The following is a 15,131-nucleotide window of genomic DNA, read 5'->3' as shown; positions in this document are numbered from 1 at the left end:
AGTAAATAATTAAAGTGGAAAATAAAGATGTGCATTTTCTACAACAGGAACAATATGATTTGGAATGCAGACAAGATATATGTAGAATTAATAAAGCAAAGTAAAATGGGAGAATTGTTAAAGGAAAAGAAAATAATGGGCAAGTCTGAAGGCCCTGTGATCTCAAACATATGTAGTGTGAAACTTAACATGAAAGTGAAATGCTCTGAACTTAATACATTTCTCAAAAATAAATAATGATGAGCCCCACATTTTTCTGAGGTTCCTGAGCAGCAAATAAAACAACCTTCTGTACAGCAGTAGTGTGATAGACTACATTAGGAAAGTGCTGCTTGAGTAGAACATGCAGGTGAATGAAGATGGATTTAAACAGCAGGTTATTAATTTAGTACCATGTTCTAGTGTTATTTATCCTGCCTTCCTCAACACTAACGTAGCAAGAATTTAATGAACCCAGTGCAGAGATTATAAGGCTCCCTGCAGCTCTATATGGACACTTCTCAGCGTACCGGTTTCAGCTCACTCTTCTGAGTTCTCCTTTTCTCCAAGAGAGGTGTAACAGAGAAACCTTTGCCCATCAAGAGTCCAGCAGTATTTCAGGTCTTGGTTTTGGCTTCTTGGAGCTGGTTCTATTGGCCTTTAGCCACAATGGTCACTAGGCTTTGTTAAGTTTCAGTTGCTGATTTGATTCGGAGGAGATTTGGCCCAATTTGGCAGCTGAATCTCCAAATCCAAATCAAATCAGAAAACCCTTTAATATCTCCAAATAGAATCAGAAGCCTCTGATTCAGTTTGGAGAGACTTGATGATTCGGCCATAGACACAGCATTATATGTTTTTTCTGCATACCTTGAGGTACCAGGTGGTTCATGAATGCTGAGGTGGTGGGGTAGATGGTGCATCCCACAGGAACATGGGGGGTGGTTCCCCAGCATGCTCATCGGTGGACCTAGAAGTGGACCAGGAGCACTTCCAGTCCACTTCCAGGTCCACCGCAGAGTGCACAGTCCCCCTCCCCGCCCCAGCTCAGCGAGTGGTGCATCCTCCGTCTGGAGGGGCACCCAGGGTCCCCCTGAGGCAGATCACTGCGTCAGGAGGATGTGGGGGGATCCCCTGCATGCATGGTGGTAGACTCAGAAGTGGACCAGAAGTACTTCTGGTCCACTTCTGGGTCTGCTGCCAAGCATGCGGGGGGGCCCCCACACTCCTATGGGACACGCCATTTGCCTTACCATTGCAGCGTTCACAAGCCACACCTGGTACCTCAAAGTATGTAGAAAAAACGTATAAAGCTGTGTCTAAGTCTCAATTGCTGATTCACCGAATCAGAATTGAATCTTCAGATTCAAATTCAGCCAAATCGAATTGGGATAGTGATCTGAATCAGCAAATCGAATCACTGTTCCCCAAATCGGTCCAAATTCAAATCGAATACAGCCTGCTTTGCACACCTTTACTAGGCACTATATCTACAAGTGGTTACCTTTGGTGCATTCCTGTCCATACTGCCACATACTTAGATCCTGCCAGAGGTAATCCTTAATGTCCCAAAGCCAAATAACGGTCCTTGCATCCAGCAATGCATTCCATTGTCTCTGAAAAGCTCATGCTCCCTGTGCCAGTACTTTTTGTGTGATCACAGAAACAACCACCTCCAAATATATCTGCATAGGATCATAGGAAAATGGGGACCTCACAAGGTCATTTAATTTGGCCCCCTGCTCAAGACAGGATCATCCCTGACTAAACCATCCCAGCCGAGTGTCTTTCTAACCTACTTTTCAAAGTTTGCAGGCATGGAGTTTCCACAGCTTCTTTAGTTAGTCTGTTCTGATGTCTGACCATTCTCATAGTCAGAAAGTTCCTCCTAATTTCCTGGCTAAATTTTCCCTGATGCAGCTTAAGGCCATTGCTCCTAGTTTTGTCTCCTAAAGCCACGGAGAAAAAAACATCTCCATCTTTTCTATCATCACCCTTTATGTATTTGAAGTTGTTATCAAATCCTCCCTCAGTCATTGCTTCTCTAGGCTAAATTACAACACTTCTTTCTACCTTTTTTCATAAGTCTTACCTCAAAAGCTTCAAATAATTTTTGTTGCCCTGTGTTTGACTTTTTCCAAACTGTCCATGTCCTTTTTGAAGTGTGGGGCCCAGACCTGGATGCAGTGCTCCAGGTGAGGCCTCACCAGTGCTGAACAGAGAGAAAGAATCACTATCCTTGATTTGGAAGTTACATTCCTTTTAAAACAACACAGGATGCTGTTGGCTTTCTTTGCAACAAAACCACATTGTTGGCTTATATTCAGTTTATGGTCTACTCTAACCCATAGATCCTTCTATACATTACTGCAGCCAAGCAGTCATTCCCCAATCTGTATTTGTGCATGCAGTTATTGCATCCCAAGTGCACCATTTTGCATTTGTCCTTGTTTAATCTCATCTAATTGATTGCAGACCATTTTTCCAGCTTATCTGAGTAATTCTGGATCTTAGCCCTGCCCTCCAGTGTCTGCAGTTCTACCCAATTTGGCATCATCCAGAAATTTTCTCTAAGTGTGCACTCGATTCCATCATCCAAATAATTAATGAAGATGTTGAACAGTACTAGAATCAGGACAGATCTCTGGGAAATCCCACTTGACACCTTTTTCCAACTAGACATTGTGGTCTGGTGACCTCCCCCATTCCTCCCTTTAGGGTCTTAAGCTCAGTCTGGCTGTTGTCTTTAGGCACAGTGCACGACCTTGTTTGGGTCGTCTCCTGAAATCATAGAAAGGGTCTATCCCACTCCTTGTCCACTCCCTGCTGTAGGGATAGATTTAAATACCCTAACATTTTAATTTCCAGTACCCTACATTCTGGACCCCTTGATACTTCTAATATTTCTGTATTGATCCTAAAGGAATATATGCTGAAATTTGAAGGACTAAAACCTACAAAGTTTAATAACTTCTTTTGCAGTTGATTGGTACCTGGACTGGTATCTAGTACATTTGCGTTGGCTAAAACTGGATTTGGCTGTTCCATTGCCCTTCTTATAGTTTCGTCTGTGTCTGAATACCACAAGCAAAATTACACTTTTGTATATACAGCGTACATCCATTAAGTCTAATGGATACCTGGGTCTGTCCTAACTGCCTGCTTTACTAATCCTGACAATACCAAAAAAGCTATGGCCAATACCGCTTTTATGTAGAACTGCCACTCTCTCCCAGTTCTTGGGTAGAACCATAAGAGAATCGGTAGAATCACATGAGAATCTGTCATCTTCCATGCATTCATTGCCTCAGGACTTCTACTAATATACATTCACTTATAGCCTACACAAACCACGTTGGCTAACTGTTGATTAACAACAAAATTTTGAACTCTTTTCTAAATGTTTATTTTCAGAGAATGCTTATCACCATGATTTGAACAAAAAAAAAATATAATGCCTTTGTATGCTATGCCACTCATCCTTTAAAAAACTATGTTCAGATCACTTCAGTTCTCAACTGGAGTGTACTTGCAGCTCTCTTAATATCCAGTTGGATCATACGGCTGCTTAAACTTTTCAATAAATGTTTCCTAAATCTCTAAACCAGTGGTTGTCAACTGGAGGATATGCAGACCCCTAGGGGTACTTAAAAAGGTTGTAAGGGGTATGCAAACTTTATATGGCTGATAAATGCTGCCTGCATGTGTGCATCTGCAGCACAGCACAGAGGCAGCCAGGAGAGCAGCCAGGTTTGGCTGGTAAGTGTGTTGTGAGGGAAGGGGCTGGGAGAGGGAGGGTAGGCAGATCAAGGCCCCAGCAGTGGAGGAGGGAGTAGGACAGGGGCTGTCCAGCTGGGGTGGGGTGACAGACTAAGCCACACAGGAGGTAGATCCCACTGCTGCATGCAGCCCAGGATGGCATAGAGGGCATGTGCCCCTGGTTCTGCATGCAGGGAAGGGCAGGGCAGGCTGCCACTGTGGGCTGGGGCTGGGGCTGCACTGGGCTCTTCCTGGTGGTGGCTGGGCCGGACTGTGCTCCGGGCACATAGCAGTGGCACTGGGAATGGGCTACAGGCAGGGCTGCCACCACTCCAGAATTCACTGTAGCCCCCCACCCCACTTCCCCTCTCAGCACCACCACTGCCTCCCACTCCAAGTGCAGCCCGGCCCAGCCCCACACTGGGAACAGCCTTGGGCTGGCCCCAACCCACAGTGGCAGCTGTCCTGCCCCATGCACAGATCCGGAGGCACAAATCACCCATGCCCTCCCAGGGAGTGTGCAACTGCGGGAGCTACCCCCCTGTGCAGCTCAGTCCTGTGCGCTGCCCCAGCTGAGCAGCCCCAGCCATACTCCCTCCCCACCCCTAGCCCTCCTGGGGTGAAGTGCATCAGTGGGAGCCACCCCCACTTCCCATGCCCCTTGGATGAGCTGCTTATGACTCTGTCCTGAAATCTGCTCCAGCTGTTGAGCCCCAGCCCCAGCTCCACTTCCTCCCTCACTGTGGAGGCCTCAATCTGTGCCCTCCCCCCTTAAAAAGTAGAAAAAAATATATAAAGGGGTACATGAGCTGGAACTTTGAGAGAGAAAGGATTCACTTTCAAAAAAGGTTGAGTCCCCCTGCTCTAAACCTTCATTAATTTCTCTGACTGCCCTGACAAAACACAGAGCTCCTGGTGACCTCTGTGTCAGAGGTAGAGTACCAAAATAACACAATTGGGTCAGTCTTATTTTTTACAGGGGAACCTCAAGGGTAAGATAAGTAGTAAATAATTCTCTCCTTCAACATTCAGGTACCACCCTTAAGGGGAAAGAGATGCTCTGGTCTAGCATCTGTAGTTTTAACTTTAATTGTTGACTGTATAAAATCAGGCCTTTTCTTTGTTCCATAGCAAATGGAAGCCCCATGCTGACCTCTATACTTCCTATGACACAGGGGTTTTCAACCTTTTTTAACAAGTGTACCCGTTCTCTCCCAAAGTTCCAGGTCATGTGCCACTTTATATTTTTTTTGTCGTTTTTAAGGGGAGGCCCCCATGGTGAGGGAGGGAGTGGGACTGGGGCTTCACAGCTGGGGCAGAGTGCAGGACAGAGCTGTGAGCAGCTCTTCCGGGGAGGCATGAACAAGGGAGGCGGCTCTCACTGATGCACGACACCTTGGAAGGGCGTGAGGGTGTGTGCCCCCAGATCTGTGCTCAGGGCGGGGCAGGCTGGCTCAGCAGTGGGGAGGGAGTTGGGCTGGGGCTGGGGCTGGGGCAGGGCCTGGGACTGAGCCATGAGGGGGTGGCTCCTGCAGCTGTATGCACCCTGGGAGGGCACAGAGGGCATGGGGCAGGGTGGGCTGCTGCTGCAGGCTGGGGCTGGTGCTGGGCTGTTAACAGCCAGGGTTGGACCAGGCTGTGCTTGGGGCAGGTGGCAGCGGTGCTGGAAGAGGGTGTTGGGGTGCTATGGGAAATTCTGGAGTGGCTGCAGCCCTGCCTGTAGCCCCCTCCCTGTGCCACTGCTGCACACCCAAAGTGCAGCCTGGCCAAGCCGCCGCCAGTAAGACCCCGGTGCAGCCCTGGCCCTAGCCCATAGAGGCAGCACACCCTGCCCCGTATGCAGATCAGGGGGCATATGCCCTCTTGGGCTGCGTGCAGTGGGAGCTGCCCCCCACTTGTTTCAGTCTATTGTCTCACCCTGCCTGGTCAGCCCCAACCCTGCTCCCTCCTCCACTGCTGGAGCCTCAGTCTGCCTCCTAACGCCCCAGGCCCCTTCCCTCACAACACACTTACCAGCTGAACCCAGCTGGTCACCTGGCTGCCCATGTGCTGCACTGCAGCTGTGCACATGCAGGTGGCGTTTCTTGGCCACATTAGGTCTACATACCGCCTATAACCTTTTTAAGTACCCCTAGGTGTATGTGTACCCCCCAGTTGACAAACGCTGCTATAGCAATGTTCTTATTTTAAATGGGAATGGAAACACTTATTGTCAATAAATATAAAACATTTACTGTTGCTGTGCAGTTTGCACTGATAGCCTTCCATCCCTATAAGCATATCCCTTTAGTTGCAAGAAAATCTGTCTCTTTATTTTTATATGCTTTTGCTGTGTTGCAGATTACTTGATTTTTCATCTTTTTAATATCTTTTACCTCCTGTATTCTTAAATTAATGTGTTGTTATTTATTGTTTACCCTATTATTTTATAGGTTTTATAGTTAATATTTGTTCCTTTGATGCAAAAAATCAAGATGTAGATTGGAATGTTACCATTTCTGGATGGAGGTATTTAAGCTCCTGCACTTTGTTTTGGTTTTAAACCTTTTCAAAGGTGACTGCATACTGTAGCATGGCAAAATATTTATATGTTCATTCCAATAATTCTGCAAACCCAGATCATTCTGCAAATAACTCTGAAAAATAAAAGCTGAAAACTCAAAGGCTTCAGGTTCATTCTTCTTGGCTGATCATGGACATCAGAAAATGTATATCAAGCTTCCAGGAACTGATGTAAGACCCTGAATAGTTTTTACCACTGGAGGGGGAATTTTCAGTAACTTCTATCACTGGTCTTCCTGCAAGGTTTGAAAGTAAAATGCTGCATTGCGAACGTGGAGGGAGGACCCTGATTTCTTTTGGTCATTGCATGAATGAAGACCAAGTAATCAAAGGAATTATTATTCATCCTGGAAAAATTAGCAAGTAGAATGAACAAAAAGATAGTGTTTAAGTAAATTATTTAAAACCAGCTGTGTGCTTTCAGGGTGATGTTGAGATTTAAATGGAATCAATTAGCTTATGAATAGCAGCATCAATATAGTGAATTAGAAATACACATCACACTTTTTTAGTGTTATTGCATTACAATTTTGTGCAGGCTGTTTTAACTGAAGAGCAATATTTGCAAAGCTAATGCTACAGCCATAAAGATCAACAAGTCTGTTTAAATAAGAAAAAAGAATTAAATCCATGGAAAACAAAACTATCATTTCCACATCTCTTGCTGACTTTGTACAGTTTAAAATATATTATTCTCTTTCAGGTGGAAAACTGTGTCCTCCTAGTCGAGCCCTGCAGGAATATCGCTTCTGTAATGATCACCCTTGCACACAGTTCTATTGGGAAGCTTCTCCATGGGGTCCTTGTTCTGAAGATACTTTGGTCACTGCCCTCAATGCCACCATTAGCTGGAATGGAGAAGCTACTTGTGGAGTGGGTATACAGACAAGAAAGGTCCTTTGCATGAAGAATAGTTCTGGCCCGGTTATGAATAAAAGGTATTAAGACAGATTCTTGCAAATGCAGGTTTGACTTGAGAGATTATTTCTAGTTAGAACACATTGCAGTGCAGAAAGAAATGTGTGTTAGGAAAACTGAAGTATGAACATATTTTTATTCCTACCTTAAGTTTTCAATCAATTCGCCAGACCCATTTCATTTGTATGTGTGAAAGTGGATCTCTTCGATGGCTGAGACATTTTCCTCTGGATGCTCCTTTCCATGCTTTTTGCAACCATTTTTGCTACAAGGCAGTTGCAATGAAAGTATAACTTGGAACGGAACAAAACAATGTATCAACATATTTTTAACAAGGCTCCCTAAAAGTGAAAGAATAAATATTGCTAGTATTATGGCTGCACTTTAAAGAGGTAGGACCACTTGACATACAAAATACATAATTTTGTTGATTTATATTGCTATTTCAGTGAAAGTGATAAAACCAATTATTTGGTACTGTGCCTATCCTGATCCTGAGCTTTTAGTTTGCTTGCTAACTAAGGAAAATGAGTTGCACAGATGTTTTCCCCAATATCAAAAAATAAAGACCTTGCTAATTACTTTTTGCACTGTTAATGAGTCTAGAGACTTACAGCCTAGTTTCATTTCTTATTGTATCTCTCAAAACAGTCCTGCTAAATATGAGCAGACTGTGTTGACTTCTATAAAGTTAATTAAGATTCTTAAGGTTAATGAGATTAATTGAGCAAAGGAACAAATGTTTAGTGTCCATTGTTATGCTGGAATTTTATCATTAAGTTACATCATCTGTAATATGATATAGAGTGTAAAGTATGCCCATTTGTGATCTAAAGTAGTCTCAGGGGAAATGGAAGTGAAATAAGAAAGCAAATATGCAGGTTGTATGTGCAGGAGACTAGGACTCGGACTAGAGATACATCTTGAGAAAAAAACATGAATTATCTTGTGGGAAATTATTGGCTGCATCTTCAGAACTTAGTGCAAATGTTTCTTTGCAGAATGATTACATAGGTGAGACAGTGTTATATTTGTGTAGTGTAATAGGATGGATTATATTGGTAACATAAAGGCTATTGAACCATTAAAAGGGAATCCTACAGGGATGATGTTTGTTTTTTTTATTGTGCTTTTAAGTATTTTTAGTGGCAAATGTCAAAGAAAAGTAAAAAAAACAACAAAAAAACTCGGGAGCTCTGTGAAGTTACTGAAAAGCAGTTTTTCAATTTTATGATAAGCTTCCAGTATTTCATTAAAATAATAATTTCTGGATTTCCTAAAAAGAATAAATAATGTTTAAAAGAAATGACACTAGAGCTCTAGAATTGCAGGATGAAAAGCAGGAGTTCTTTCTCTGACTGACTGATCAGAGCTGGGGGAGATGATGCATCAGTTATTTTTTTTTAAATATGAAGAGAGTGGTTATTTCTTAAGCAGCCTGCCTACCTGAAAATTAAACGAGACTGGGAAGGGCTGACCTTTGAGACATCTGAGGTTCCTTGAACAGAGAATGCCCCTTTCCCCTCTTTCCCATGCTTAAAATGCAGATCTTTCTACATGTGATTTTTTTATTAAATGCATGTTTCATTTTTTTAGGTAGGATTTTGAATCTGAATTCAACTCATAAAGTTCTTTTTACTATAGGATACTGGAGAAAATATTAGACCCCTGTTCAAATAAAGATACAGGTCCAGATCTTGGGCTGTGCCTGGAGAACCCTCAGGGCAGCTTAGGAATGGCAATTGCAAAAGCAGTTTTAAGGCACTTCTATACCTTCTTAATTGCTGAAGTGGGGTCAAGCTGTGTCATCCCAGAGGCATGAATTAGGGTAGTGTGAGGGCTTTTGCAGTCAGCAGTTACTGATATGGAAATAAGTCCTACTCCTAACTACGTAGACATCCCTTTAAATTCCTTAATAATAAATGTAGCGGTCATGATCTATGGTGCTTTTTCTTTCCTGCATTACATTGAGAGTTGCATTTAGTTTGTAGAGAGAGGTAGTTTGTTTATTTACTGCATTCATAGTCATTGGGCCAGATTTTAGTGCTTTTCTTACCTTTGCAGCATCACTAAAATGAATTGAGTTTCAAGCAAATAGGAGGAAATTGGCCCACTCTGAACAAAAATGAAATTAGAACCAAACTAAAAGCCATCTTGCTATTCTCTTTGACCATGCAGTATGGAGTTGAACTCCAGCTACATGAATCTATTGTTTTGCTTAGGTGTTTGCTTTCCTGAGTATTTTCTTTCAAGGCCACTTATGTGTTGTATTTACAATTGCATTGATAGGTGTCCAGAGTCCATCAGACCTGAAACAGTGCGTCCATGTTTGCTCCCATGCAAGAAAGATTGTGTTGTTACTCCTTTCAGTGAGTGGACACAGTGCCCTACAACATGTCAACATGGTAAGCTGCTTAAAAAGAGGATAAATACAATGTAAAATGAATGCATCAAACTGAATCCCATCGACAATGGATTCCAATACAAATCGTATTTCACATGTCTCTGTGTAACCCAAAGGATGTATTACCTTAAGCAGATACACCAGTAAGAAAGCAAAAAGGTGTGCTGTCTCTAGATTTTATGCAGGGTTAGATAGGGAATTGTCACTGTAGGAAAATTTCTGATTTTTATTAACCTGTAGATTAGTGGGGGGTTCAGGGGGGTTCTTATGAATTGTTAAAATAACTCATCATTTGCTGCAAATGATTTTATTCTCAGAAAATCAAATAGTAGAGTTTCTGATTTGTGTTAAATTCGGGTAAATCTGATTTAACCAAAGCCCTAATTAACCTAAGCACTTACAGTCCCCATTTTTTCGTACCTAGTACTTGCCCCCTAAAATGCAGTCTTCCAACTTTTTTGTTAGACTCACCTCCTCACCTGCAACCATATATATTGTACCTGTGGAAGGAGAAGATTCTCAATAGTGACTCAGGGATTCAGGCACCCAAGAGCAAATGAGGACACCTAGAAATCTCCTCCCGGGTTTACATGGCAGTGATTATACCAGGGTCTGGGTGTTGCTCCACCAGAAGTGCTTGGCGTAGCACTAATAGGCAGGGAATTGCCGTTCTCAGTTACAGTCTTGGTGTTTTCTACCATGGTTTCTGGGAGGATATGAAGGGAGGGATCCCAACTCCAATGTGCAGTGCTTCCAGAAATTAAGAAACAGACAATCCAGAGTAAAACTAGAAAAAAATCCTAACACTTAGATCTGTTTAGAATGATAATTTTTTTCCAGGTGAAATGGTGGAGGCGTAGTAAATATGAAACAGGGAAAAGCAATAGAGTCCCTCCTAACAGAGGAATGGACTAAATGGTTCAAGGTAAAATTCAGCTCACTTTACATGACTATCTTCTCTGAAAGCAAGAATTTTTAACAGTAAAACTCCCACTAACAGTTGCTTCTGGGTTTTGGAATACCATTGCAGAGTCTCGAGGCTGGTTGGGGTTTATGAAGGAAAGCAGGGCAGGAGCAAGGATGATGCTGGATCTGGAATACAGTTACTTGTTTTTCTCAGTCCTTCAGAGAGTAATGGGAGGAGAGAGGAACCTGTCATAAAACCTCAAGATTAAACAGGACAGCCTTCCCTGTTTGCAATGAGGCTTGTGAATTTTTGGCCCTAAAAGGGTCTGCTTTCATCAGGGAGAAGAATGCACTGGAAGAATCCAGTTTTCATTTGAGGACAGAGGTTCTTGTGTTCTCAAGAGGAGTTTCTGGCTGTGCTACAACTGATCCTGCAGCTGAGTTGCTGGCACTGAATTAAGTCCTGGTTGATGACAGCAGAGGCTGCTACTGGCATTTTGGGAAGGGGCACGGGATAAGAATTGATATTGAAGCAGGGAGGCTCAGAGGAGGGAGATGGGCAAGGGTAATGCCCTGCTAGGGAAAAACTTGGACAGAAACACTCATGGTAAAAAGCTCTTGAAGGTCCTTGGGGTGGGAGTAGAAGAGAGTAGAAAGGAGCCTATTCAGGGTCCAAAGAGGAGGTGGTTTATGGGTCTGCCCATCGGTTTTCAATGAAAGGAGGAGATCAGGCAGAGTACATGGGTGGTGGTTTTTATTGCAGTTGTTTTTGCTTTTAGTGTTGTATACATTTGTAAAGATCTGTGCACATGACCCTCCTTGCGGGGTTCAAGAATTGGGTCCAGAAATGGGATTTAAAAACGTTTGGTAATTCTTGTACTTCTGGGTTGTAGTTCAAAGAAAGGTTAGGGCAGCTGTGGGAAAGGGAGATTTACAGTGGATGATTGGACCCTTGTAAACAGATCCACAAATAACAATTCTCTTTATCTGCAAATCCCGATACTCTGTCTTCAGTATCAGAAACCTACCCTGTCACCCCTCTCCTGATATATGTCTGTCTGTCTGTCTGTCTGTCTATCTAAATTGCCTACATGAGGCAGTGCTCATTTGATCTGAATCAAGGCTTTAGACTGCTACGTAAAACACCATTTATCTTTTTCATTTAGCAGATAAGTGTTGCTACATTAAGTCTTTAGCATACTCTGTAATGATTTGTTGTCTGTTTGTGGCATTTATGGGTATGTGCAAGTGTTTGGGACACCTGCTATAGATTTAGGCAGCTTGGTTTTCACCATCTAAACCTAGAGCCTTGTTATACTTTATGCTGTGAGATGTGCAAATGTTGATCAGTTTGTGTAAGCACAAGCTTGAAGCAGTCACTGCATGCCAGCAGGGGCTTGAAGAACTGAAATGTAACCCCCCCCCTCCAAATTCCAGGCTTTCCCTTAGCCCCGGGGTTCCCTTCCTGCCCCTTGGGTTTCCCCCCTGCCTCCTGCCCCCCTCCATCCATGGGGCATTACTTGTGGCTGCCCATGTTGTTTGTCCCACGGGAGCGGTCAGGGAAGGGCTAAACTGCTTGCACAGCTGGCACAGCAGGGCTGGTGGCTGGCACAAGTATGCAGGATACAGGGCATGGAAGAAGTGAGGAGGAATTTGGGGTGCTGGAGAGGGTGGGGGTGGAGGGCCGTGGGCCTGATCTGCGCCAGCAGGGGAGGGGGGCAGGCGGGGTCTATACACTAAGGTGTCTCCTAACATGGCTGCAGATTAGTACAGAAAGAACTGGGTAGCGCAGATCAGAGATAATCCTGAAGTGGCACTGTCCTGAAGTGGCATCACTGCCTAGCAAGTGCTTAAAACCAGTTGCAGGTGTTAATGTGCAGACAATCCAAGGGTTAAGGGCTCTAGGGTCTGTCCAAAATGACCAATGTTACAAGGCCCCTAGAGTGGGAATGGCCCCTGCAGGCATTTGCTACTGTTGGGAGTAGCATGGAAAGCTTGAAGTAAGTAACTTGGGGCGGGGTGGGACGGGACTTGGAGGGCTAAAAATAAGTCCGTCAGAGCTGGGGGAGGAGGAAAGGGGATGTGTTTAGGAACTGCACAGCCCAGGGTTGGGGTGAGTGGCTGAGCTTTCCCAGCCCTGGGGCTGTGCTGCTAGTGCGTACAGGCATTTGCTAGTTTGGGTTCATCTCTTCATAGATCGAGTTAATCCTTTCCTGAACTTAAATCAGGCACACCATTTTTTGGCTGATTGGAGTGCATACATCTGCATGAGCGAGCATTTAGACTGACCTAACCATTGTTAGATTGATCTAAATGTAACACTTGTACATACCCCATGGCAGTACAAAACTCTGTATTAAATTTGTTGTTGGGTGAAACTGTCTTTTGGTATCAGAATACTTCCATTTTTACCACCATCATCCTCACCCTCCAAATATCTCAGTGGACACATAACCTGATCTCAGTTAGATTTCTTAGGTAAATGAGTAGCTTTTAAAATCAATGAATCCTGTTTTAATTAGCTGTTTATTTTTGGACATTAAATGAGCTGCCTATAAAGAAGTGGAATAAATTACCTGGTAAATTACTTTGTTTATTAAATAATCATCTACAATTAAAATGAGAAGAAATTAATTATTTAACCTCCTTGTTGGTGTTATCATTTTAATATAATTCTAAATTAAAACTTCTTGGTTGTGGGAGTGAGTTGCTTGCTAGATTTGTTACTGATATAGCTGCATTGTAAGTTGTTTTTTTTAAATTTTCATTACCCATTTAAAACTGCAGCGTGCTCTGAAAGTTAGAAACCATTCTCTGTATGTGGGTTGTCAGGGTTTCAGGTTTTTTGTAGAGGAGTTGTATTTAATGAAAACAATATACAGATGGTAAATAACTAAGCTACAGATCAAGCAGGAGCAGGTAATGCATGATAAATTTAAAATTAAATGTGTACCAGCCTAAGATCAGAGCTTAGGCAAACATGCAATTGCAAAATCAGGTTTGCACAGCGTTTTACCAGTTCAGCTGTTTATGGTTCATCTGAGAAAACTGCATCCAACTTTAAAAATTGGCATTTTCCTTGCATTTAAATGTCATCAGACATCAGGCACTCTCTTTGCAGCAGGTTAACACATACCTGAAAAGTGTCGAGATCCTTGCTCCTAGGGTAACAACAGATGCATGGACAACATCATTCACAAAAGAATGGCAATTGAATCACATACCTGTGGTGGCTCAGGAATACAAACGTTGGGGCAAGTAAAGTAATTGATTCTGCCATTTCAGACATTGCACGGTGACTTCTATTCACTTTAGTCTCCTAAAACGAAATTTATGTGGTTGGCCTTTGAGGATAAAGATGACAATTCTAACCAAAAACAGATTATATGTAGGTTGTAGAATATGAAACTTCTGGAGTGTGCTAGAGTTAGTTTATCACCTGCCAGATGCATCCATTCTTGTAGCTCAGATTTGCCATATGAATCGTCTACCTAGACTAACCTGGGGAAGTGAGAAGGGATGGTTGCATCCCTAAAATACAATTTTTGAGTAATGTAAAATGTGACAGTGGCCTTAATTTTTTCTCTCTCTTTTGAGAAGAAATTATTATTGAGAGTGTTTAGCATGCTGACAATATTTTATAGGGTCATCATAATGTAAAGCTCTAAATAACTAGGAGCACGTCTACACGTGTCCCTGACTGTGCAGTTGGTACTGCGCAGTCATTTAGTACTTGCTAAAGTGCTAAATGGTGCATGGGTTATTTCTGATGAGCCACGAGCTACTGTGCAGTAGCACTGGCATCACAACAGGGTGTATGTAGACAAAATGGGGGCTCTAAATTGAAGCAGTGGGTTTTTAAAAACACTGCTTCAATTTAGGACCCTTTAAACACCCATGTCATGTGCACACCTGAACTTACCTGCCTTTCCAGCAGCAGGGAGAGGTGACCTAGCTGCTGGTGGGCAGAGTGGTCCCTGGGCTGGGGGAGGGTGGGGGCTGGTGCTTCCCTCTGTGACAGTGGCAGCCCCCCCCCACCCTGTGGTACCTAGCCACAGGCACCCGGCTTGGGCAGTCTTGGGGGGCACCACAGCGGCAGAGGAAAGCACTGGGTCCCCATGCAGCTCAGGCAGGCAGGCTCCAGGGAGAAAAAAAAAGATCTTGGGCAGAGCCTGCCTTCCCAGACTGCTGCCAGGCTGCCTGCATGGACTTCCTGCACGGCCCCTGAGCTGCACAGAGCCCAGTGCTTCGCTCGGAGGAGTTTGTTTGCTGTGCCGCAAGTCATTTAAGGTGCATTACGCTGCCAAATTTGCTACAGTGGCTGGAATTACTGTGCAATGCGCCACTGACGCATGCAAGCACCGTTAAACCAGTGCAAAAGCATTTAAACTGCTTTAAAGTGTCATATACACATGCCCCTTGTTGCATCTACACATGGCCACAGTTGGTGCCTGCTGATGCTGTGTTGCCATAACAAGAAGCTGCATCACCATAGCTCATTATTTTGGCAACAGAGCATCTCTTGTAGATGTGCCCTAGGGTTGTTTTTTCAGTTGACTTCTAATCATGGCAGTTGGTATTTATACATACTAAATTAATTTCA

The 15,131-nt window shown here is 43.5% G+C and overlaps 1 protein-coding gene across 2 annotated transcripts in view; it reads left to right on the top strand.

The window, feature by feature from the left end:
- The window catches only part of THSD7B (thrombospondin type 1 domain containing 7B), a 678,955-nt gene that overhangs the window by 334,997 nt on the left and 328,827 nt on the right, over nucleotides 1-15,131 (top strand). For both annotated transcript variants that reach the window (XM_090045842.1, XM_090045843.1), the window contains exons 9-10: nucleotides 7,004-7,238; nucleotides 9,508-9,623. In XM_090045842.1, the coding sequence (XP_089901968.1) occupies nucleotides 7,004-7,238; nucleotides 9,508-9,623 (351 nt within the window). The remainder of the gene's footprint in view (nucleotides 1-7,003; nucleotides 7,239-9,507; nucleotides 9,624-15,131) is intronic.

Source organism: Crocodylus siamensis, chromosome 4, assembly GCF_052110815.1.
Source record: "Crocodylus siamensis isolate JL-2025a chromosome 4, ASM5211081v1, whole genome shotgun sequence".
NCBI classification, from domain to species: Eukaryota; Metazoa; Chordata; order Crocodylia; family Crocodylidae; genus Crocodylus; species Crocodylus siamensis.
This window is presented reverse-complemented; position numbering and strand designations above follow the sequence as displayed.